At 40.4% G+C, this 23,744-nt stretch overlaps 1 protein-coding gene across 1 annotated transcript in view; it reads left to right on the top strand.

The window, feature by feature from the left end:
- Window positions 1-815: 815 nt before the first annotated feature.
- TMPRSS7 (transmembrane serine protease 7) overlaps window positions 816-23,744 on the top strand; it is a 34,061-nt gene continuing 11,132 nt past the window's right edge. Inside the window, exons 1-10 of the mRNA XM_068425372.1 lie at window positions 816-908; window positions 4,954-5,152; window positions 5,911-6,041; window positions 8,719-8,786; window positions 9,820-10,013; window positions 10,860-10,898; window positions 14,392-14,620; window positions 15,980-16,110; window positions 17,656-17,768; window positions 19,912-20,018. Of these exons, the coding sequence (XP_068281473.1) occupies window positions 861-908; window positions 4,954-5,152; window positions 5,911-6,041; window positions 8,719-8,786; window positions 9,820-10,013; window positions 10,860-10,898; window positions 14,392-14,620; window positions 15,980-16,110; window positions 17,656-17,768; window positions 19,912-20,018 (1,259 nt within the window). The 5' untranslated portion in view covers window positions 816-860. The remainder of the gene's footprint in view (window positions 909-4,953; window positions 5,153-5,910; window positions 6,042-8,718; window positions 8,787-9,819; window positions 10,014-10,859; window positions 10,899-14,391; window positions 14,621-15,979; window positions 16,111-17,655; window positions 17,769-19,911; window positions 20,019-23,744) is intronic.

Genomic DNA, 23,744 nt, shown 5'->3' on the forward strand with positions numbered 1-23,744 from the left:
TTGTATCTTCAAAGATAAATTAATAGAATTTTTTTTTAATAAAAAGTTGGCACTTCTCCAGTGCCATTTCTGAATTTGACCAAGGCAGGCATTGAGGTTGTTAATTACTTAAAAGTAAAGACAGCTCTATAGTTAGCATCCATTGAGGAAAGTACTGGTTTACATCCTCTATAAATATTTAATTACCAAAGAAAATAGGATGGGACCGTTATTGTCCAAGTGACTTCCTGCATCTGATTACAAAAAGGATTCTCAGTTTGAAGTGTGATCTATTTTAACAATATGAAATATGTTTCCTCGAGCAGTTTATTTCTCAGTCACCATAAAATAACCAAATCTGAGTGTTCAAAAGGTACATTACAAAATTTTAGAAAAGAGTTAAAATGCTCTTCTTGGTTTGCAGTTGTCTGCTACTTGCAGCACTTTTACTCAAGGTGCTTACATTTATTTTCCTTCTTTTAGTTGCATGATTTTTCTCTCATATTTACATTTTACTTGCTACTTTTCTCGTTCGTGGCAACTAATTTTGTGAAGTTTTAATGATATATAGATTTTAGCACTGTGATTTTGTTTTTTTAGCAAGTTGGAGTCTATTTCAGCTTAAAAAGACTATGAAAAACCTATTTTATTCAGTCTGAGTCTGATGTCTAAAGTTACATGATAGCATCCTTCTAATATTCGCAAAGGAGCAATAGGGCAGATGAGATTACAATTGGAAACTCATCAAAGTAAATTGATGCCTTTTTTGGTCCTGGACATTGCTGTTAGCTGTCTTCAGCTTCAGAGGTAGAAGTAGTGCCTGAGAAAAGGTACAAGGCTCTCTTTCAGCGTGGACAAGCAATAAAATTAATTCTGCTTGAATGGATGAAAAAAATGATCGCCCTGCTAAACCTGAAGATGAACTAAGTGTAAGTAGGTGACTTAAGCATTCTTGATTTCATACGCTTCTTGACACTGTTAGATCTCTCATGATCTAATACTCAAGTATTAAATGTAACGTTACAGTTAGATTTGGTATAATTTTCTGGTTTATAACTTAGTCTGAAAATGTCAACATATATTTGTATATCTTCAAATTGCTATAACATGTGTTTTCAGACAATTGAACTAATGGTCGTGTCAGTGTGACAATATGAAAAGCTTATTTTGGTGTCATGGCAGCACGTTTTTCCAAAAAGAAACCAATCTCTAGGCAAGAAAGGCGACATTAAAGTAGGTCATGTGTTTTACTTTTCCCTGGGAAGATACAGAAGGGGATTATTGTGTGAGAATTAACTCCTGACAAAGAAGTAATTAAATAATTTAGTGTATGGTGGTAGTCAAATTGCAACTTTAGCTGGAAGCCAGTTCGAGGACACAAGAACTGAGTTGCAGTAGAGAGGAAAGCTGGACTGAGAATTGTGATACTTATGGAGGGAAGGGAACAGCTTAAATTTGCCTTTGTTTTTCTTACTATAAAATGTTTATGGTAAACCAGTATAACCTCACACATAGGATTCAATATTCCTATGAATCCTGTGTAACAGAGAACTTCGCTATGCAAGCCTTGATACGTGACGTGCATTTTTTTAAAATAAGGTTATAATTGCAGTAGGTGCGACAAAGACATTAGTTGCTTCAGGTGCATACTTATAGTTCAGTGATGTTAATCTTGAGCAGTCTTTAAAGAGACTTGACAGGATCTAATTTTTAAGAATAAATCTGTCTGGGTAGGTCTACAGCTACAAAAAGGAATGACGTGGGAAAACTTAAATACATAATATTCTTGGGGGAATCATGATCAAAGTGGCCCAAATTTCAGATGTCAGAACGGAGCATTCATTGAGCTGTCCCAAGCTGTCCTACTGAGCACCTGAGTGTTTAAGGGAAGTTTGCATGACAGAGCAGAGCTTTAAACAAGCAAAGAGGCAATTTGGTTTTCATCCTTACGCAGAATTGTACTCAATAAGACTTTTAAAAAATACAGAAGATGGGCAAATTGAGTCCTTCTTGAGAACATGCAAAACAAGTGCAGTTAATTAGGTAGAAGACGAGAGTCTGAACTCTTCCAGTTCGGTGTTTTCACATTTTGTTTGAGGAAACTGTAAAGTGTACTACTGGGTCTTATTACTCTACTCATTATTGCTTATCATTCATTTTTCTTCTCATCTTTGAATATCCTCGACTCTGAGGTCAAAGATTGCTAGCCGTTGTATTTGACTATGGGACTAGCTGGATATTTGTGGTGATGTTGCTTATGCTCTCTCTGTGAGCATACACGGAGTTCTCTTATGAAAGTATTACTAGGGCATAATATCAGAGAATCATAGAAAAAATTATGTTGATGGGGACTTCTGAAGGCTTTAAAATTTTTAAAAACAGGACTAACATCAAAGCCAGAACAGATTTCCTGGGGCATTGTCCTACTGAGTTTTGAATATCTCCAGGGATAGAATTTCCCTGACCTCTCTGGGCATGGCTCAGGTGCATGGCCCTCATGTATGTTCCACATACCACCACCCCCTGCCCCCAGTCTAGTTGGAGTTTCCTCTGCTGCCCTGTGCAACTGTTGTGGCTGTCTCTTCACTGTGCATCAGTGAGAAAAGTGTGGGTCTGTTTTCTCCATAACCCACTTTAGATAGGGAAATCTATAATTAGATTTACTCATGCTGTCTTTGCCTTCTTCTCCCCAGCCAAACAACTCCAGGTCTTTCAACTTTTTGCTGTACATCATATCCTCCAGTCCCTCGCCTCTTGATGGCCCTCCCCTGGAATCACTCTGTTATACCAATGGGCCCAAAACTGGACACAGTACTTCAGATATGGCTCTACTAGTGTTGGGCAGAAGGAAACAACTTCTTATTGTAGATTATTTCACAGCACCACTTTTGCAAAGGGCTAGTAGTTATGCTTGTAATTTCCTGGGTGTCAAGCTCCATCAGCACATAGTTTTTGTAGCCACCGTATCAAACTTAGCATTGATAAACTCAGAGTGCAGTTCTTAGCTGAGTACTTCCTGACTTTCATAGTCTTCTCCTTCCTCAAGTGAAATATAGTTAGTTGGGATGAAAAATGAGTCTTGTGTCCACACCTTTTAGTCTACAACAGGTCACATGCTCTTGCAGTGTACCTTCTGAAAGGCTTCAAAGAATGAAATGATGGTAAATGGCCTGGCAGCTTGTTGCAGCCTTTCTCCTCGCTGCCTACCCTTTGTAGCTCTGCAGAGGCTAGGAAGGGTCTATTGAGCATAGGGAACAGCCAGATCTGCCCAAGTCAGGGTCTGTGCTGTTGTATGTGCATCTGTTCTGGTGTGGTTGTGAACTCTCTGGTGTGTTTCTGTGTGGGCACTGAAAGGGATAGGTGATGGGACAGGGGTGTGTCCCTCAGCAGAGTGAGACTCTCTGCACCTCGAGCAAATCATACACCAGTTGTCATTGGTTTTTGTCAGAGATTCCTGACTTGCATTGCTGAGAGATGACATAATTCTGAGTAGGTTCTAGCCCACAAGTAGCATAAAATCAGCCATGATGTAGGGGAGATCCACACAAGAAGGACATGGAGCTGTTGGAGTGAGTCCAGAGGAGGGTCACGAAGATGATGAGAGGGCTGGAGCACCTCTGCTATGGAGACAGGCTGAGAGAGTTGGGGCTGTTCAGCCTGGAGAAGAGAAGGCTCCAGGGAGACCTTAGAGCAGCCTTCCAATACCTGAAGGGGCCTACAGGAATGCAGGAGAGGGACTTACAAGGGCATGTAGTGACAGGATGAGGGGGAATGGTTTTAAACTGAAAGAAGGTAGATTTAGATTAGATATTAGGAAGAAATTCTTTACTGTGAGGGTGGTGAGACACTGGCCCAGGTTGCCCAGAAAAGTTGTGGCTGCCCCCTCCCTGGCAGTGTTCAAGGCCAGGTTGGATGGGGCTTTGAGCAACCTGGTCTAGTAGAAGGTGTCCCTGCCTGTGGCAGGGGGGTTGGAACTAGATGATCTTTAAGGTCCCTTCCAACCCAAACCATTCTATGATTCTATGAAGTCCCAGAGATTTCCCCATGCAGCTCTTGCTGTGCCTGTGGCAACTGATAGACATTATTTGTATGCTTAAATGCAATGATTATCTCCTGCAGAGGAAAATGCCTGGGGGAGTGTCTGGTACAAACAGACTTTCCAGAACAGATCAAACTGTAGGTAGATAAGATAGATACTTATAGGAAGTAGAAACTGCTCCTGCAAATGCAGAAGTGGTCACATAGTAGTCTTTGTACCTGGGTAAGATGGTCAGGAGATATTTTGAATCTGGCTTTAGAAAATCTGGGACTGTAGTTCAAAATAAACTGTCAAGGGGCTTGATATCCAGGTGATGACCTTGTCCAGGTCCCATCCGAGCAAGACCTGTGCTGTGTCCTGCTGTTCACTGGAGGGAGCTTCTCAGAGAGAGCTGGACATGCAGGAAGAAGCTGTCCATACCCACTGCTCCTCATCCTGAAAGGAAGCAGAGACTTTTTTTCTGAGGAATAAATGCCTTGAGCCCACTTGTATTGGGATAGTTCTAGTCTGAGAAGAAAGTAGCTTTTTACAAATTTTTGGGGTGGACCAGCAGCAAGTGCAAGGTAATTCAACATTGTCTACCCTCTGATCTAAAGAGGGCTAGTTTACTTTACACTAATGAGGTATGCACAGGGATATTAGCATTCTTTCATATGGTTAATGCTGGGTAGCTGTTGTATGTTGATCCGTCATCCTGGGGTACGTTGTGTTTTTACATCCTTATGCAACAGGGACTGACTCTGAGTTATATCTGCAAGTGTCTGGAAGAAAAGGATCTTACTTTCTGACTGGAGTTTTAAACTGCTACTAAGTTAATTGTAGTTGTGTATATGCAGTAACAGACAAATATACGTGGGAATCTCTCCTAGTTGTTGGTCAGTCAATTGCTGTTAGAAATGTTCCACTTTTTTTTGTTGCCTTTCACCTTATTTTAGGTAGCCAACATCTCAGTCCAAATGGTAGCTGCAGAAGATAAGTTGGCAAAGAGGATCCTGGCAAGGAAAAAACATGGCAAATTGAAATTGAAGAAAAAAGATAAGTTGCTGTGGAACTTTCAAAACAAAATAATTCTCTTTACCATCATTTTATTCATTTTAGGAGTTGTAACCTGGACATTACTGTGGCTCTTCATTGGTGAGTTGTTGAAAGCTCATGCCAATTTCATGCATCACTATCCCCAATAGCACTTTCAGTTGGGTTTAGGATCTTGCTTGTCCTGAAGGCTCTTTCTAAAATAAACAAGGGACTTATTTAAATGGGGCCTGAAAGACTTTTGGGTGTCTTTAAGAAGTAATTATAAGAGCAGGCATAGCTGCTGGCTTTAGGAAGCATGACTTTTTTTTTTTTTTAAGTGTTATGCAAAAACATTTTTATGTGCTAGCTAATTACACAGACCTGACAGTTCCTATGAGATTGATTCCTCAGAAATTTTGACTTCTACTTGTTTCTTGGACTGCTGAAAGTCAGGTAAGTCCTTTGTCTCTCATGCAGAATAGATTTAAAGAAATTAAAGGGAAGTAAAATACAGATGTGTCTAATTGGGCAGTAAAAGCTATGTTCCCCTCTTTAGACCCCTGACGCTAATCCTGCCTAAGATTCCTTAGGGATGCTCCGGAATCTGGATGTTGATATTGGCTTCATTAGGCTGGTTCATTTGTATGGTGGTATCTCATCTTATGTGTAGAACGCAGGTGCTCAATTAGCCTTCATATTGTGGTACTCATCTAGAATGGTTTGGCTGTGAAAACATAGTTTTCTTTTGGCAGTCGTTTCCACTGTAAGGTTGAATAGATTAATTTGGTTTAGAATTTATTCAGAAAAAAAATCTAATTTTTATTAAAAAAAAGGTAAAAAAAAAAATGGAGGCTAACTGTCGTCTTTGTTTCTTGCAGTTCAGGCAGAAAACAAGGATGCATTGTATTTTGTTGGACTGTTTCGTGTTGCCAACATAGAGTTTCTCCCAGAATACAGGCAGAAGGAGTCAAAAGAATTCCTCTCTGTGGCACAGAATGTGCAGCATGTGGTAAGACAAGTGGGTTGCTTGGCTAGCAAAAAGTCAGAGCTGTGAACAAGAGGTGTGACTTTTCAGGTGCCATTGAGTCTGCTGTGGTGGTCTGCTTTTTTTTCTTCTTTTTTTTTTTTTCCCCCTCTGGAAGACTATGTACAAAAGGTGGCTGTCTGAGGTAGGAGGGAACTGACTGCTTTCAGCTTGTTATTCACAAACCGAGTTTTGAACAGGTCTGTTTGACTTTTACATTTGCTAAATATTTTACATATTTCCCCCCACAAATCTGGGTCTATGAATAGAACTCTGTAAAAACTCTTCAAAAATTCATTGCCACTATTGAGGCATTAAACTGATGAAGTCTTTTGCATTTAAATTGATATCTGCTGCCAGTCCTCTGCTTTAGAGCATCCATAATTACCCTAGAGCTCTCAAACACATTTACATTTACATTTCCTTCTGATGCCAGGTATTCTAAACACCATTATTCTTCCCAAACACCTTGCAACAGTCAAAGCAGAAATAGCACTCTGCTGTAGGCAGTTAAGGCTGCTCTACAGTGGGAAGACAGGGGTGGGAAGCTTGGGTAAAAGGGAATTTGACTTTTAAGACATGTGGTGTAGGGAGGAAAAGGACATTAATGCCAGGAAATGCAGCACTGTCCACATAAGGATGCAAGCAATAGTATGAAAACTGCTAAATAAGCAAAAAAATATCAAAACAACAAAAATAATGTCAGATGCAACTGAGAGATTTTTGAATAATTGCTAACTTTTTGTCATCATATATATATATATATATATATATATATATATACTCATGTTCCTGTTTTCCATCTCTATCTTCTCACTCCCCAAAAGCTGGATCACGAAAGACTTGAAAGCAGACAGCCTAGTTTTCCTAGTCCTGCATGTTAACTACTGAAATGCTTTCAGGCAGGGGTAAAAGAAAACCAGTGAAGGACATGTCCTGCTCCTGTTCTCTATGGAGAAGTTCTAACCTACTGTGAGCCCTGTGTTCTGCTCTTGTCTCAGAGCATCCTGCTGTTGTCACACATAGTGGAGAGAGGTGACAGACAGCTGGTGTAAACTGCCAGTGTCACCACCTCCTACTTGAGTGTAATGTGGGATTTATTTTTCAGGTGTAAACTTTGCCTGAACTCACCGATGGATTTTGCATTGCTGAAACTGTGCTTCATGGTGACATGACTATTGACTAAAATTGCTAGTAGGGATGTGGGGGATTTGGGGTTTTGTTTGTTTGTCTCCTTATAACCCTTTTGTTCACAGCTGCTGGCCAAAAGACCCCCAGAGTGGTAGTGGAAGAACCTCTCAAGATAGGCTCCTTTCCCCTGTGATAGTGATACCAGAAGGTTCAGTTCAGCAATGGTTTAGCAAGAGTAGGCCTCAGGTTTAGCAATGGTTTAGCAAGAGTAGGCCTCAGAGTAGGCTCTAAAAGGCCTGCTCTGTGTTACCTTTACACAGAACAAGCTTTCCTGTCAATAATTTTCCTTTTAGCTAGAATAATAGAGAATAACAATAGGTTCTGAAGCAAACTACATGTTTTGTAGATAGAGTTTGTTTATGGGATTGATAACAAGGTTCTAGTAGACAGTTAGCGTAATCTGGAGAAAGATTGAGCTCAAGCCATTTTATTTAGGCCCTTAAAATAATTGTTCAAACTTCCTGTGTCAAACACTGAAAGTTAGGGACTAATATTAATGTGATTTTTTTACAGCTTTTGCTTCAAAATAATCTGTGTTATAGTCCCTTAGGCATTAATTTTAACCATTAAGCAGCAGGATGAGGTCTGAACAGCTTGAGGTACATGCCACCTTGTGGCTTTAGAAGTGTGCCTCCTTGTACATCCAAAGAACTGGTGGAATCGGGAACTTGCTTTCCCCAGAGGCAGTCCCACAGCATGAAATGGGCAGCTTTTCCTTCTCCATGTTTTACACTGTGTGTTTTGGCAAGAAATACATTAATACTAAGCTATTAGTGAAGAAAATAGACCCAAACTGAATCAAAATGCAAGAAATTCCACACAAACATTAGGAAAAAAACTGTTTAACTGTGAAGGTGATCAAACACTGCAGCAGTTGTCCACAGAGGCTGTGGAGTCTCCATTTTTGGAGATATTCAACTGGACATGGCCCTGAGCAACCTTGTGTAGTTGACCCTGCTTTGAGCAGAGTGGTTGGACTAGATGCTCTCCAGAGGCCCCTTCCAAGCTCAGTCTTTCTGTGATTGTGTGGAACAAGCTCTGATGTAGGCCGTTAACTGCACCTTAGAAGCAATACACAAAATGTTATGAGAACGTGCTCATTTCCTGAAGACTGGCCCTAAGTTTCAGCATCAGGATAGGGAAGCCCTCTGTGTTTGGGATTTGCTGGGAAAAGAATGTGCACCCTTTTCAAAACTCATTTATTTGGAAAAAGCATTGCTGTACACGTCAGCTGGCCATGGGCAGAAGATTTGATGTTTCCTGGGAATACTGGACTTGTTATGGGTACATTGAAGAGCTGGTCTACTCATGCCTGCTTCTCTGCCTAGCTTGGCTGATGTATGTCTGGAAACGTGTGCATATTGCATATTCTTGGTGGAAAAGAGGATATTTCTAGGAAAGCCTGGGTGTATAAGATCTCTAGGTATGGCTGATTTTCAGAAATTCTAAATCTTAATAATTTCTCTTTCAGATGAACTTGGTCTACACAACCTCCTCTTTCTCCAAATTTTATAAGCAGTCCACAGTTTCAGAAGTCAGGTAAAATTGTGGTTATTTTAATTGCATTTCTGCTGGGTAGTATATAAAATAACGAGCCCCCAGGAGAAGCCTGTTTTTGGTGGTTATGATTGAATCTCTTTGCGATGTACTTGTACTGATAGCAGAACACATTTATAACCTATACCAATACATTTCACAAAAGTAAGGGCAAACTAAAGTCATATAAGCAGATCCTTCTCTGCCAGGAGTATAATATAAGGCAAACAGAAATAATGTCCCTAAAGAGGTTTGGTGATACTTTGGCTGATAGGTTACACAGAAGTTTAACCACTTAAACGTGCTGTTAAGAACACAGCTCTGTGTTATTGACTAAGTTGCACATATTTTATAAGCAATATTATTGGTTTAAAACTATTCTCTACTGACAGAAGAAAGGGAAAATCTCTATACTGCAATAAAGTACTCTTACTCTGATATTATATATGCAGTTAGTGCTAGAGGATTAGTTATTCCAGTCCTCTTGAACCGAATGCAATTTTTGTTCAGGAACAGGAGTTTCTAGGGTACATTTGATTTAAAGGTCTTTCTCCCCACTAAGAGGTAAAGATTGGGGTGACCATATGCAGCCTCTAATGTGTTACCTATATATGGTCTAGGAATCGTTTCTTACGTACTGCAGTGCACAGTGCAGGGTGAGATACATAACAATGAGGAGTTCTGCTTTTCTGGAGATGATAATTCTACTTTTTCTGTTTTGATTTTTAGGAGATAATCCAGCTTTAATTCAAGTAGATATTATCATTTCCATAGATTTCAAAAATCAGGAGCCCTCAGGAAATCAGCCTAGTGAAAGGCCTCAACTGTGTATGAAGAGTGTTTTTTGTGCTTCTCTCTCTTTTCTTTTTTCTTTTTCTTTTTTTTTTTTTTAAATACATTCAGTGTGTCAAAGTAACAAGGCAAGATGGAAATGAGCTATACGCTTCTAAATCTGTATTTCAGAGGCTTGTGTTAAGACTCTAGTCTTCAGAAAACTTTCAACATGACGATAATCTGTAGGACCTTTTTGTTTCAGTAACAACAACAACGGAGGCCTTCTCATTCATTTCTGGATCGTATTTGTGGTACCACAGGCAAAAGGCCAGGTGCTGTGTGAGGATTGTGTGGCTGCCATTTTAAAGGATTCTATTCAGACAAGTATCGTTAACCGGACCTCGGTGGGAAGTCTTCAGGGCCTTGCCGTTGACATGGACTCTATTGTACTAAGTGGTTAGTATTAACACATACCCATATCCTTGAGGAAATGCTTTGTTAAGCAAGCATTTTTATCTTGGAGTAGCAAATTCTATAAATAAACCAAAATCTTTATTCAGCATCTTTAGCCTCTAATACTAAAATTATTATAAAAAGAAAAAAGGGAAAAGGAAAATCAAAACCAGATTTGAAGTCAAATCAAGGTACAAAGCATCCTTGTGAACACTGATTGCAAAACTTCCTGTATTTGGAGTGTTTATGTTCATATTCAGGAACTAAGCCTGACACCTTGTAGGCAGCTCAGATTTGGGTTAGTCTGTGACTTTAAAAGTATCAAAAGATGAAGGGTTAAGGTTTACACACGGGTCAGACTTTAGCCCTTCCATTGAAAATGAGATTCTCGTCACCTCTTTATTAAAGATTAAAAACGGATTATAAAGCTGCCCATTCATTAAACAACTCCTGTGCTATTTCTCTCTGGGGAAGAAATTAGTAATGTGGGATTCAAGTATCTGTTTAATGTAATTAGCTGCAAAATGTTGTATGACTTTCAGCTCTATGTGGCCAAGGGTGAGAAAATGACCTCATGGTTACCTCTGTCTCAGTCTTTCGATTGAATTTGAACTGCTTAATTGCCATGCAGTCTCCTCTTGCCGTAGGCACTGAGATGTCTGGGGACATGATACCTCCAAAGCTGCTTGCAGAATTTGCAGAAATAAAGGGGGCTTGGGCAGCTTCCCTCATCGAGATAACTGTTTTGTCCTGTTTGTTTAGTGTTAGGATTAAAGTCTGATTGAATTAAACCCTGAATTCTGGATTTTAGGTGAATGGGAAGACTTACATGACTCTTTCTCTATGCAGCAGGTCTTCGGTCAGATTATTGGTCAACAACGGGAACAGGTAATTCACCATTTTGGCAGCTTCCTGGCAGAGGAGAGGTGGAGAACAAAGCTTTTAGTGCATGTCTTAGCCTCAAAGATGCTGTTCAGTGTTAATTTAAGAGTGTTAAATTCAACCTTGGCGTGTATGTCCTGACTTGCTGTAAGAGTGACCAAGAATCTTGCATGCAACAAATACAGAAACTATCTGCCTTTAATCTGACTGGTAAATTTTTCAGATGTACCTAGTGGCATGGTAGGAAATAAATAAACTCAGTCAGTTGTTTGCTATTCACTATGTTGAAGAGAAGGTTAACCTTTTCTAAACTGGGCAGTACTGAATTTAAATCTATTTACTGGCTTTTATGCTGAACAATACCAATGCTTTTTTTCCATTCTTTATCCTCCTTTACTCCTTTTCTCCAAGGTTCATGATGAGATTTTCTTTTGAATGAATTCCCTAACAGAAATTAGTTTAAGCAGTTCAGTTTTGCCAGGGTTATGGGAGACAAAACATTAAGAAGGAGCTGTTGGAGTGAGTCCAGAGGAGGGCCACTAAGATGATCAGAGGGCTGGAGCACCTCTCCCATGAAGACAGGCTGAGAGAGTTGGGGCTGTCAGCCTGGAGAAGAGAAGGCTCCAGGGAGACCTTAGAGCAGCCTTCCAGTACCTGAAAGGGCCTACAGGAAAGCAGGAGAGGGGCTTTTTACAAGGGCATGTAGTGATAGGGCGAGGGGGAATGGTTTTAAACTGAAAGAAGATAGATTTAGATTAGACATTAGGAAGAAATTCTTTACTGTGAAGGTGGTGAGACCCTGGCCCAGGTTGCCCAGAGAAGTTGTGGATGCCCCCTCCCTGGCAGTGTTCAAGGCCAGGTTGGATGGGGCTTTGAGCAACTTGGTCTAGTGGAAAGGTGTCCCTGCCTGTGGCAGGGGGGTTGGAACTAGATGATCTTTAAGGTCCCTTCCAACCCCAAGCATTCTATGATACTATATGATTCTATGATATCAGCCCATAATTTCTCAAAATTGAAGCCAAGTTTGCTACAGAATTCATTTGCTCAAAACCTTTCCTGACTTCAAGTGCAAAGCACAGCAATATCGGCCTTTGTCAAATCTCCTTATATGCATTTTAATAATATAAAAGAATTTTGCACATTGGTGCTTACTTGTATAGAAATCTCATCTCCCAGTTCAGTGTTCCAGGGCAGAGGAGTTAGTACAGTCAGATCTTTTGTTTCCATTATTTCTGAGTGCAGTCCCTAAAAGAGAAGAAAATAAGGAGAAGAGTGCAACACAAACATTGATGCTAAGGCTTTTTTAAGATGTATATGGTATCTTTCACACAAAGAGAGAAGGATGACCTACAACGTTCTAGATGTCTGTCAGAGACTTACAGTGTAGTCAGCCACAGCTGGCAACTAGTATCTATGAGAAGCATAGTGGTGGTATGCAATGACGTTGCAGGGGAACAGCAAAATGTATTGCCACAGGAGTTGAGAAAGTCTTATGTTGGTGCAATTTCATTTGTTGGGGTCCCTTGAGTGTGTCTGCTTAGGATATAGAATACGGTGCAGAGGTGAAAGTGTTAATGCAGCAGCACACAAGGAAGGTGCATCATCTTGGTTGTATTTTGAGAGCGATGGAGTTACTTTGACATGAAGATGCACCTAGTTATTAGTTCAGGCACAGTGATGGAGTGCAGATTTATTGAAGAATGGGTTGGAGAAGGGACTTGTATTCAGCTGATGCAAGTGACTTGCATTGCCATGGTATCACAGAATCACAGAATCAACCAGGTTGGAAGAGCCCTCTGGGATCATCGAGTCCAACTGTGCCCTGACACCACCCTGTCAACTAGACCATGGCACTAAGTGCCATGTCCAGTCTTTTCTTAAACACCTCCAGAGATGGTGACTCCACCACCTCCCTGGGCAGCCCCTTCCAATGTCTAATGACCCTTTGTGAGAAGAAATTCTTCCTAATGTCCAACCTGAACCTCCCCTGGCGAAGCTTGAGGCTGTGTCCTCTTGTCCTATCGCTAGTTGCCTGGGAGAAGAGGCCGACTCCCACTTCACTACAACCTCCCTTCAGGTAGTTGTAGACTGCACTAAGGTCATCTCTGAGCCTCCTCTTCTCCAGGCTAAACAACCCCATCTGGCTATGCAGGGTTTGTTTGGGTAAAGACTGTACCCAGCTTTGGTTTCAAGCTGGTATGCTTGCATTACTTCCAGTTCCAGAGCTAGGTCTGAATTCTCTGCACTGTGCTCCACACCAGCACTGAGCTCATCACATTATTAACTACTTAGTAGAAACAGTAGTAGTCACATATTTCTAAAGATTGTGATCAGAGCTGGCTTTGTTAAGGGTGAGTAAATAAGCACAAATGACTATTATAAAAAGAATGTTATTGGGAAGAGATAAGAACAAGAAGGAAGAAGGAAGAACAATGGCTCAACCAAAGCTTTAAATAGTTGTAACTGTAATTCAGTTGAACGGTATGTGACCCTTACAGATTTTTCATAAACATTCATAGCATTAGTTTCAAGACTGTAAATTAGAAGTGGAAGTCAGACAAAGCCTGCTGCTTCCTGTCTTGATTAACTGCTGGTTAAAAGGCCAACATTTAATTTTAGTCAACAATAGATAACAAACTTTCACAGTGCTCTAACTGGTGTTCTGCAATAGTAACTATTTCAGAGACTTGTCTTTTTAATAGGCAGAAATTAATGCAAATATTTCCTTTGGCTCTTATTCTCCCTAATTTGCATTTTTGCTCCTTCTCACCTTTCAAAGGGCTATGTTAAAGAGTTTTAGATATGACCAAACAAAAAAAATCCCTAAACCTTTTGCCGACTGTGAGCTGCAATACTGAATTGAAATAAAGACCTCAATATATTTGACTTGAAAACCACAACTGTTTCAGCTTAATTGGAAAATCAGATGCAAGTAGGGTAATTTTCTGGTTATTCTTATCTAAATTATGACACAACCTTTTTTCGCCTTTTTTTTTATTAAAGTGTTACGTAGGCTAGGCTGTATCATTTATATTTCACAATACTTCCATTTCTAACTGACTTCTAATGCTGCGAACGTTTTCAAGACTTGACAGGACAAAGTTGTGGTCTGAATTCATTTCAACCCTGCTTTGAGTGGACGTTGGACAAGAAAAGTCCTAGCATCCCTTCCAAACTGAAGGAATTGGTGAATCTGAATTTAGTGGTAGTGCTTATAGCTCATTTCACAACAAAATGTAGAGAACTCTGACATTTGAAGAATAATCTAAAAACCCCAGAGTAATACAGACATGTAGCTGTTTTTTTATTTTGTTTATTTTTTTATTATAAATATCCTAATTTCTGTAGAGGTGAGCAGTTGATTTATGCCTTGGCAGTAGATGAACATTTCCCAGTGAGCAGTTATTTAAGTAATTTATCCTCTGGGATTTTTTTATGCCATGTGGATTTAACAGTTTCAGAGTGAGTGTCCACTATTGAAAATGTGACATTTCCACAGGAACAAATTGTATGTATGATCTGTATGCTGATCGCCTACACGAGCACTTTCCTCTGGATATCCGTGCTACTTCAGGGGGAACAATCTGCTATTTCAAGCTGATTGCATCTGTGGGCCATCTTATTCGTCTTTCAATAGTATCCCTTCAGATTGAAGCAGATAACTGCATCACTGACTCACTAACCATTTATGACTCTCTGATGCCAATCAAACATAAGATACTGTACCGGTGAGTATGAATTTTCATTGAGAATTCATTGACAATCGTTTGGGGTAGTTTTCTGAAGACTTATCATCTGCATTTTTGGTGGTTTTTGTTTTGTTAAAAATACTCTGATCGTCATGTATTACACACGTAACACCTGGCAATTCTTTTTTTCTTATAAAAGTGGAAAAGTTGATCTTGCTAATAAAAGAAACAGTAAAATATTCTTCAAGTTCTTCTTTATTCTTCAACTGGAGTACATCTTCACCTAGCTACAGAGCTATAAGAAGTTGACACATCATAGGGTAGAATTTTCTGTTTCTTATCAGGAAACAGATGCTAACTAAAAGAAAAAAGTCAAAATTTCCTCCCCTAAGCAGACTCTTCTTCCATATGAAGGTTAGTGCTCTTCATACAAAAACTGAAGTTCTAAAACGAAGTCTTGTGATTCTTTGGATACTTACCGCCACTCACCAATTCAGTGCTTTCTTTAGCTGCTCTATTTGAGTAGTTTAGAGGGTTATTAAAATCTAGAGTTGAAGCTGCGATGGGTTGAGGGATGTGGACTATTACTTCTCCCACTACCACCACCACTACCTCCCCCTGCCACTTTAATGATCCAGTAGGCTTGTTTGGGGATTTTTTGTTTGAAATTCATGGTAACTAATTCTATACGGCTCTGTCAGACTAAAAGCTGAAGACAGCACCTCCATCAAATAGCCGAAGAGCTCAGTGTTTTGACCCCTGAAATCCTTTTCTCTGGCATGTCAGTGTGTGTATAAGCCTCAAAAAAGAGCACTGGCTTTTCAGTCCTCTTTGAGAGATGTCCTCTACTAACCTGACTCACTCACTGACTTGTCTATAAAACAGAAGATGGTGTTCACTTACTTGGCAGTATCTATAGAGGCATATGGGAAGTAACTCTTTTTTTTTTTAATGAAACTAGTTGATTGGCTCAGGTTCTTCGATTCTGACTTGAAGAATAACTTGCTTGTCTTTCTCACTCCCCAACTACAAGCTAAATCTGTTGGTCTAATAAGATAAATTCTCTCTTTCTACAAGCCTTTCTTTACTATTGGCTTCATCCATTTTTGCTTAGAGTGACGGCTGAAAGTCAGTGTTATCTCCTAGAGCTAATCATTCCGTTCACAATTTCTTTTTTTTTTTTTTTTGTGAGAAGTAACTTTCCAATATTGGGTTTCTAACTGGCCTTGTAACAGATATTTTTGCATTTAAGAGCATGGAGTTTTTCCTAGGCTATGAAGTAGGTAAGCTCTGCACCACTGGAAAACTTATGCACAGAATGAGAGCAAGGTGTTGGGTTTTTGTTTGTTTGTTTTTTACCAGATGCTTACATATGTACTCTCCTTTCTTCCCCCTCAGAGCTTGTGAACCAGTTGATTCATTGGTGTCACTTGTGTCCACAAATAATCTCATGCTCGTCATGCTTAAGGCAGCACAAATAAATGAATGGAAGGAATTCCATGGCTATTTTGAGGTCATTGCACAAGAAAGTAGGTTTGTTCTGTGTTTGGAAGTGTGTTTATTGAATTCTTTCTGTCTAAGATCCCAAAGTGGCTGTCATGTTCCTGACTATGGATAAATGACTCCTGTACCTCAGTTTCTTTTTTTTCCACGTGCTTGTCTCTCTCCTTCATCTCCTCTGCATTACTGAGTGAAGAGTCTGGAGGGTCTGACCTACGAGGAGCGGCTGAGGGAGCTGGAGTTGTTTAGCCTGGAGAAGAGGAGGCTCAGAGGTGACCTTAGTGCAGTCTACAACTACCTGAAGGGAGGTTGTAGTGAAGTGGGAGTCGGCCTCTTCTCCCGGGCAACTAGCGATAGGACAAGAGGACACAGCCTCAAGCTTGGCCAGGGGAGGTTCAGGTTGGACATTAGGAAGAATTTCTTTTCAGAAAGGGTCATTAACCATTGGAATGGGCTGCCCAGGGAGGTGGTGGAGTCACCATCTCTGGAGGGGTTTAAGAAAAGCCTGGACATGGCACTTAGTGCCCTGGTCTAGTTGACAGGGTGGTGTCAGGGCAACGGTTGGACTCGATGATCCCAGAGGTCTCTTCCAACCTGGTTGATTCTGTGATTCTGAGTGTCCGCCTTCCTCTTGAGTAATTTAATCTGTGCAGTTTAGCTGTTAAGTGAAATATGAAGGTAAAAGGCTGAGAATAGCAGTCTAAATTCAGTTGGTCAGGACTGCAATGTGCCAGTAGATGGAGCTGTTATTCCAGGTGTAGCACTGCTCTGGCCTCTCTCCTGGTTTGGGACTCAGCGATGATGTTAAAGGTGGGAGATGTTCAGCACTGAAAACTGCTTTCAGAAAATAAAATTTCAGTAGCTGTGTCTGCATTTTGTATCGGTCTCTGCCTCCTCATTAACACAAAGGAGTCAGTTATGTTTGTGCGTCAAGTCCATCATCTGCTTTTTATTGCTTTAAGCTTTAAGAAGTAGTTAGATCATAATTGCAAATAGTACAAGGAACATCACACTAGTAGCACAAGGAGAAAAATCTAACACAGTTCAATGTAAGGAAATTCAAGCTGCTCAGAAAGATGCTGCATACTTTCCATGTCGAGTGTAATTAAGCATTAAAATAGCATCATAAAAGCTCATGATAAATTCTCCATCATAAGTAACTTTAAATTCAGGGTTGTTATTTTTGTTTGGTTAGTTTAAATTCAGGTCTAGGTTTTCTTTGGTTGTCATGTGTGTGTTTTGTTTTGAATGAATTCTCTAAATGTATTGAGCAGTCATAAAAGAAAGTTTTGGCTCCCAGGGGGCTGATTAGATTAGCACGTTGTCAGTTTCTCTTCTAACTGGCTGCATTTTCACAGAATCACAGAATCAACCAGGTTGGAAGAGACCTCTGGGATCATCGAGTCCAACCGTTGCCCTGACACCACTTCCATTGGGAAGGGTGTCTTTTTACATCTTGAACCCAGATAAATATAATTCCTAAGCTGTTTCACGGTGGGTGCTTAGCCCACTGAATAGCTTTGCTGGAAGTATATTAAGGTTTACCAACTTTTGCCTCCTTTTTTTTTCCCTAGGGTGTGGAAAAGCAATAGTGACGAAAGAGAAAATCGGCTATGAAGGGAGACTCACAAGTCCCTATTACCCAAGCTATTATCCTCCCAAATGTCTTTGTGCGTGGAACTTCCAGGTAACATGAATCTCTTTCAGGAAGTAACCTGCATCCTTACAGATGTGGCAGTTTATAGAAATGACAATAGCTGAATATCTGCCTGTGCTTGGTTTTTTTTTTTATTTTTATTGTTTTTGTTTGTTGTGTTTTTTTTCTGTGCACTTATTCTTAATGATGAGGACATAGTTCCTAAGCTGTCCTATTATAAAGATGAAGAACTGAGATAAGTTTTGATGTTTAGCCTGCAGAATTACTTCATGGCAGAGAATGTAAGACACTACTGGTTTTAATTCCCCTCTTCCCACCCCCAAAAAATCTGGAAAGAAATTATTTACAAAAGACTCCTCTAACCTAGTTATTACTGCTACTCTCTGCTCTTTTCAATCTATTTTGTTATGCTTAATAAGTTGAATTTTTGTGTTCTAAGATGGTCTGTCCTATCAGCACAATCCCACAGACTGTTTTTTCTTGGTAACCTTTTTCTGCATCTTTTTAGATACTTTCCTGAAAGCAAATGACTGAAAGCTTACATTGGTTTAAAATAGTTTTGTCATGCCAACACATTAGTGTTTCCCTATTGATGCTGCTAAAATATGATCTTCGACTTATGGTTTGCCCTTCAGTGTTTTCCTCTCTAAAGAATACAACAATGGATACGACGCAGTGCACTGTTTACCCATCTTTCAGCTTATGCTACTGCTGTCTGGTTAAGGTAGTGGTTGCCCACGTTGAATCACACCAATCTGAATGGAGTCCAGCTAGCCATGACCTACAGCCTCTTCCTCTTCTAGAAAGCTAAGGCGATTACTTTTTTGCTGAACTTCAGATCTTCCATTCACTCTGGACTTCTGAGGTAGAAGTTTCTGGACACGGGCAACCTCCAAGACTTATTTCTCAAAACAGTTTAATTTCCCAGTAGTTCAATGCTGAAACTTCCCTCATTTCCCAATTTGTGTTTTCTGTGAGAGAGAAGGAGAAATATCTCTGTTTCTGGATTCTTGTCCTGAACCAGCCCTTGTTTTTAAAGGAACATTGCTTTGTCTTGCAAAAAGGTTCTGTTCCTTCTAATAACGTAAATTCTAATTAATTATGAACCTTCATGATACTGCTGGGCTTAAAAATCTTTTGAAAAATGCTAAAGAATGCTTGGCTGAGCAGGTGATAGCAGAAGACTAGAATATTGTGGTAGAAATAACTCCTAGCGTTACAAAGGTGGCACAGGTATTCAGCGCAGTATCTTAGCTAACAATCCGCTGGGGCTGTGTGTCCCTACACAAATAAATTTGCATGTGTCTGAGTGCTTTGATCTTAATCAAAAAAAAAGGCACTGGTGAGGCCGCACCTTGAATCCTGTGTCCAGTTCTGGGCCCCGCACTTCAAGAGAGATGTTGAGGTGTTGGAGCGAGTCCAGAGGAGGGCGACCAAGCTGGGGAAAGGTCTGGAGGGTCTGACCTATGAGGAACGGCTGAGGGAGCTGGGGGTGTTTAGCCTGGAGAAGAGGAGGCTCAGAGGTGACCTTAGTGCAGTCTACAACTACCTGAAGGGAGGTTGTAGTGAAGTGGGAGTCGGCCTCTTCTCCCAGGCAACTAGTGATAGGACAAGAGGACACAGCCTCAAGCTTCGCCAGGGGAGGTTCAGGTTGGACATTAGGAAGAATTTCTTTTCAGAAAGGGTCATTAGCCATTGGAATGGGCTGCCCAGGGAGGTGGTGGAGTCATCATCTCTGGATATGTTTAAGAAAAGCCTGGACATGGCACTTAGTGCCATGGTCTGGTTGACAGGGTGGTGTCAGGGCAACGGTTGGACTCGATGATCCCAGAGGTCTCTTCCAACCTGGTTGATTCTGTGTGATTCTGTGATTCTGTAATACAAAGGCTGCTTTCTATGGCCAGTGCCTTTCTGAAGATGAAAGGACTGTTGGATAGAGTGGGAGAAGGCTTGCAGCTGTGGTGGGGCTTTGCCAACCTTTGCTTTTACTGAAGACTGAATAGCTGGCAGGTGTCTCCAGTGCTGGCTGGTGAACTGGTGAAGTCAGCACAGCTCCCAGAGCATGGCATTGCCAAGCACTGTAATTGCTGAGATAAGTCTAAAGACTTTTCATGTACTATGTCCACAAAAGGAAAAAGAAGACTGCTCACACTGTCTGTCTTGCTCCCAACAGACTCCACAGAAGAGCCTTGGTATAGCCCTGAAGTTTCATAACTATACCATCAGTGAGAAGAATATTAAAGGCTGTGAGCGAGGATGGTGGAAAATTAATGAACACATGTAAGTACTTCTGCAAGGGTTATTAAATGAATGTTACCAAAATAAACCTCCGCTCACTTGGAGAGTTTCCACAAAAACAGAGATACTTCACTGGTGTCTCTTACCATTCTTTTACTTTGACTGATGATATAACTGAATCTTTGTAAAATATATATACATATAAAAAAAAAATCTGTTTAAAAGTACTAGAAAGATGAAAACAAGAGTCTTTGGTACTCTCTGGAGAGAAAGAAATGGAAAGAGTTGGGTGACAGTGGGTGTCCTGTGAACCCTAAAATAATTATAGGTTTTCTGGGATCATTGAACAAGATCTGTTAAAACCTTTTTAAGTGTAACTTAATTCTGTGGTGGCTCACGAGGACACTGAACCTAATTAACTTCTCAGTGAAAGCTCTTACAGTGAGATTATTGGGAATAGAAGAGCAACTGCTTACGCACTCCAGTCACTGGCTCTTGAAAGAGAAACCACACAGGTTGGCTGCCAAGGTACCACTGTATTTCTTAAGTGTTTTTTATTAAAATATTGCTGCTATTTTTTTATTAAAATACTTATGCTTTCCCATACACAATGTCCACCCATTTTTTCCTAAATTTTTTAGGTCATCCTTCAATCACTGGATGATGAGGCAAGGTTAGATTTAGGATGTTGGATTTCTTTTTTTTTTTAATTTTGTTCAAGTGGAAACCTCAGTAAGATCAGACTTGAAACTGAATTTCCAAACTCACTGCTGGAACTAAGTAAAGTCAGTCAGGCCTTTAAGAGTGTAACTGAAAGAATTACAGAGAGGAGAAATAACCTTCTCTCTTCTTTGATACCGTGTTGTACTTACATAAAGAAAATTCAGTTTGTCTGACACTCCTAAAATTGTGCCTTGATGGGAACTGGTTGCCAGACTAGATGGGTACATAAAAACAGCAATCAAAACAGACAACATTTGGTGTGTTTGTGAGGTTTTTTGGTGTTCTTTTATGACACAATTGGAAAGGTTTGAGATATTAAGGATGACTGAGATATGAATCAAATAGAGGCAAAAATCTAGAGAAAAAAAACGATGATGGGTTCGTATTGTAAGGATTCTCTATATGAAAGAGCAGCCTTTAAATAAGCCTACCAATTATACACGACCCTTACAAATGCACTCAGGGTTGAAGTACTGCACAAGAACACATGCTCCTGATTTCTGTTGCAAGTTGCTGATGATATAAATAGACCAAGACAAGTTTTTCTTTGAAAGTGTCTTTTTCACTGAAAATAAGGCTTTTGAACTTCTATGATTTTCTATGTTTACTGTCTATGGAAAAAAATATGATTTAAAACATGAAACATCACAGAATCACAGAATCAATCAGGTTGGAAGAGCCCTCTGAGATCATCGAGTCCAACTGTTGCCCTGATACCACCATGTCAACTAGACCAGGGCACTAAGTGCCATGTCCAGTCTTTTCTTAAACCCCTCCAGAGATGGTGACTCCACCACCTCCCTGGGCAGCCCATTCCAATGTCTAATAACCCTTTCTGAAAAGAAATTCTTCCTAATGTCCAACCTGAACCTCCCCTGGTGAAGCTTGAGGCTGTGTCCTCTTGTCCTATCGCTAGTGGCCTGGGAGAAGAGGCCGACTTCCACTTCACTACAACCTCCCTTCAGGTAGTTGTAGACTGCACTAAGGTCACCTCTGAGCCTCCTCTTCTCCAGGCTAAACAACCCCAGCTCCCTCAGCTGTTCCTCGGAGGTCAGACCCTCCAGACCCTTCCCCAGCTTGGTCGCCCTCCTCTGGACTCACTCCAACACCTCAACATCTTTCTTGAAGTGTGGGACCCAGAACATTTTGATATTTAATTCCCCACCACACACACATCTTAATGGTTAATGAAGTGGGAAGGAACCCCATCTTTTCAGCTTCCTGCAATTGCAGCTTATAGAATGCGTATTCTGCTATCTTAGGTAGGAAGGTTTAAGAAGCTTCAGGACACTAATCTTGGCATATAAAGACTGCTACCACGAAGATGGTACAGATAAGGTTCCTTCAAACCTATAGGGACAACTTTACCTAACCAGAGACTCTGAACGCAGCTCTGCATTTCTTCCTTGTCTTTCTTCCAGTGGACTTGCAAATGTTCCTCTGCGTAGTCAGAGGAGTTACAGCTGATAAACTGCTTTTGCTGAAATTCTCATAGGCAGAAATATCGAGTCTCTGTGAGCAGACCATTAGAGGTTTATGTGAACAAAGAAGTTGTCAGTGGTTTATTTTTGTTAAAGCTGTTGGTGCAACATCCCATTGTCTCTGCTACAGGATGCATGTATCTACTCATCCTCTGAACAGGTATCCCTCTCCCTGCTTTAACATATGGGACAGGATCCCCTTAATTAGTTTCTCTCTGCAGCAATGGCACAGAGTTACAGATAGTGCCTTGCAACCTCCATTTGCCCTGAACCTGGAGAAATGACTAATTAAACACCAGTAGAAGGCTCCCAAGGATCTGTAGCTCTGTCTTACAAATCCCACAAGCATATGGCATTTCTCACTGTGTACAGGAGATAGCTTCCTTGTAGCTGTCTCAGCTTTTCCACAGATGGGCAGGAACTTCCTCTAATTCTGATGAGATGAGGTTGTTTTATGTGGCTGAGAAGTGGTCAATGCAGCCTGTAATTTTTTTTTTTTTTTTAAATGGTGCTAAGGCTTGACAGAGGGAAGTTGTCTAAGTCACTGGCAGAAAATGTCTGTGGGCTAATTGAGGGGAAAATCAGATCGTTAGGTGGCATTTTGCTACGCACTTTGGCAGGATGTTTTAGGTTGGGAATGTTACCGGAAAATAGTAACCAAGAAAACTCCCCAAACCAAATGACAGTTTAGAAAGCCGACATTGGTTTATTGCAGCGCTGGGTGCATGGGGGATCTCTCCTCCTAGCATGCACACCTAGGAACAAAACTTGCTCCTTATATACATAATTCCAAGAAAAGCCCACCCATTCCAAAAAAAAACCCTTATGCATATGCTAATACGTTATGTAATGCATTACGTAATGTCTTTACACATGAGTACTAAATTGGGGAAAGGGTCTTGGGTGGTCTCTGGGGGTCGCTGGTGGTCCCAATCCCCCTTTAATCGTGCTTGTGCGCAAGCGTGGTCGAGGCCTTCTTGTTTACAAGTACACGTGTTCTCAAGAAGAAGATATCGTTTTGGACTTATCTCTCCTCTGACACAAGAGTTTATGAATCAAGTTAATTTAGACATCACAAAGTTGTTCTCTACAGTTTTGTCTTTTGGCCCTTTTATAATTAGCAGAGACCTTTGTTTTTCTAAGACTAAGCGTAAACAGCATGAATCAGTTTCTACTAGAACCTTGTTATCAATCCCATAAACAAACTCTATCTACAAAACATGTAGTTTGCTTCAGAACCTATTGTTATTCTCTATTATTCTAGCTAAAAGGAAAATTATTGACAGGAAAGTTTGTTCTGTGTAAAGGTAACACAGAGCAGGCCTTTTAGAGCCTACTCTGAGGCCTACTCTTGCTAAACCGTTGCTAAACCTGAGGCCTACTTTTGCTAAACCATTGCTGAACTGAACTGTCTGGTATCAGGAACATTGATGACAAAGACACTAAAAGGAGTGAGAAGATGATTTCCTGCTGCAGGAAGCCTTCACTCTTAAACCTGATAGATTTTTTTTTTTTTTGACAGTTAGCTTTACTATAGTGGAAAGCTGTAAAATTAACCCTTTTG

The sequence above is a fragment of the Nyctibius grandis genome, chromosome 2 (assembly GCF_013368605.1).
Source record: "Nyctibius grandis isolate bNycGra1 chromosome 2, bNycGra1.pri, whole genome shotgun sequence".
Classification (NCBI taxonomy): domain Eukaryota; kingdom Metazoa; phylum Chordata; class Aves; order Nyctibiiformes; family Nyctibiidae; genus Nyctibius; species Nyctibius grandis.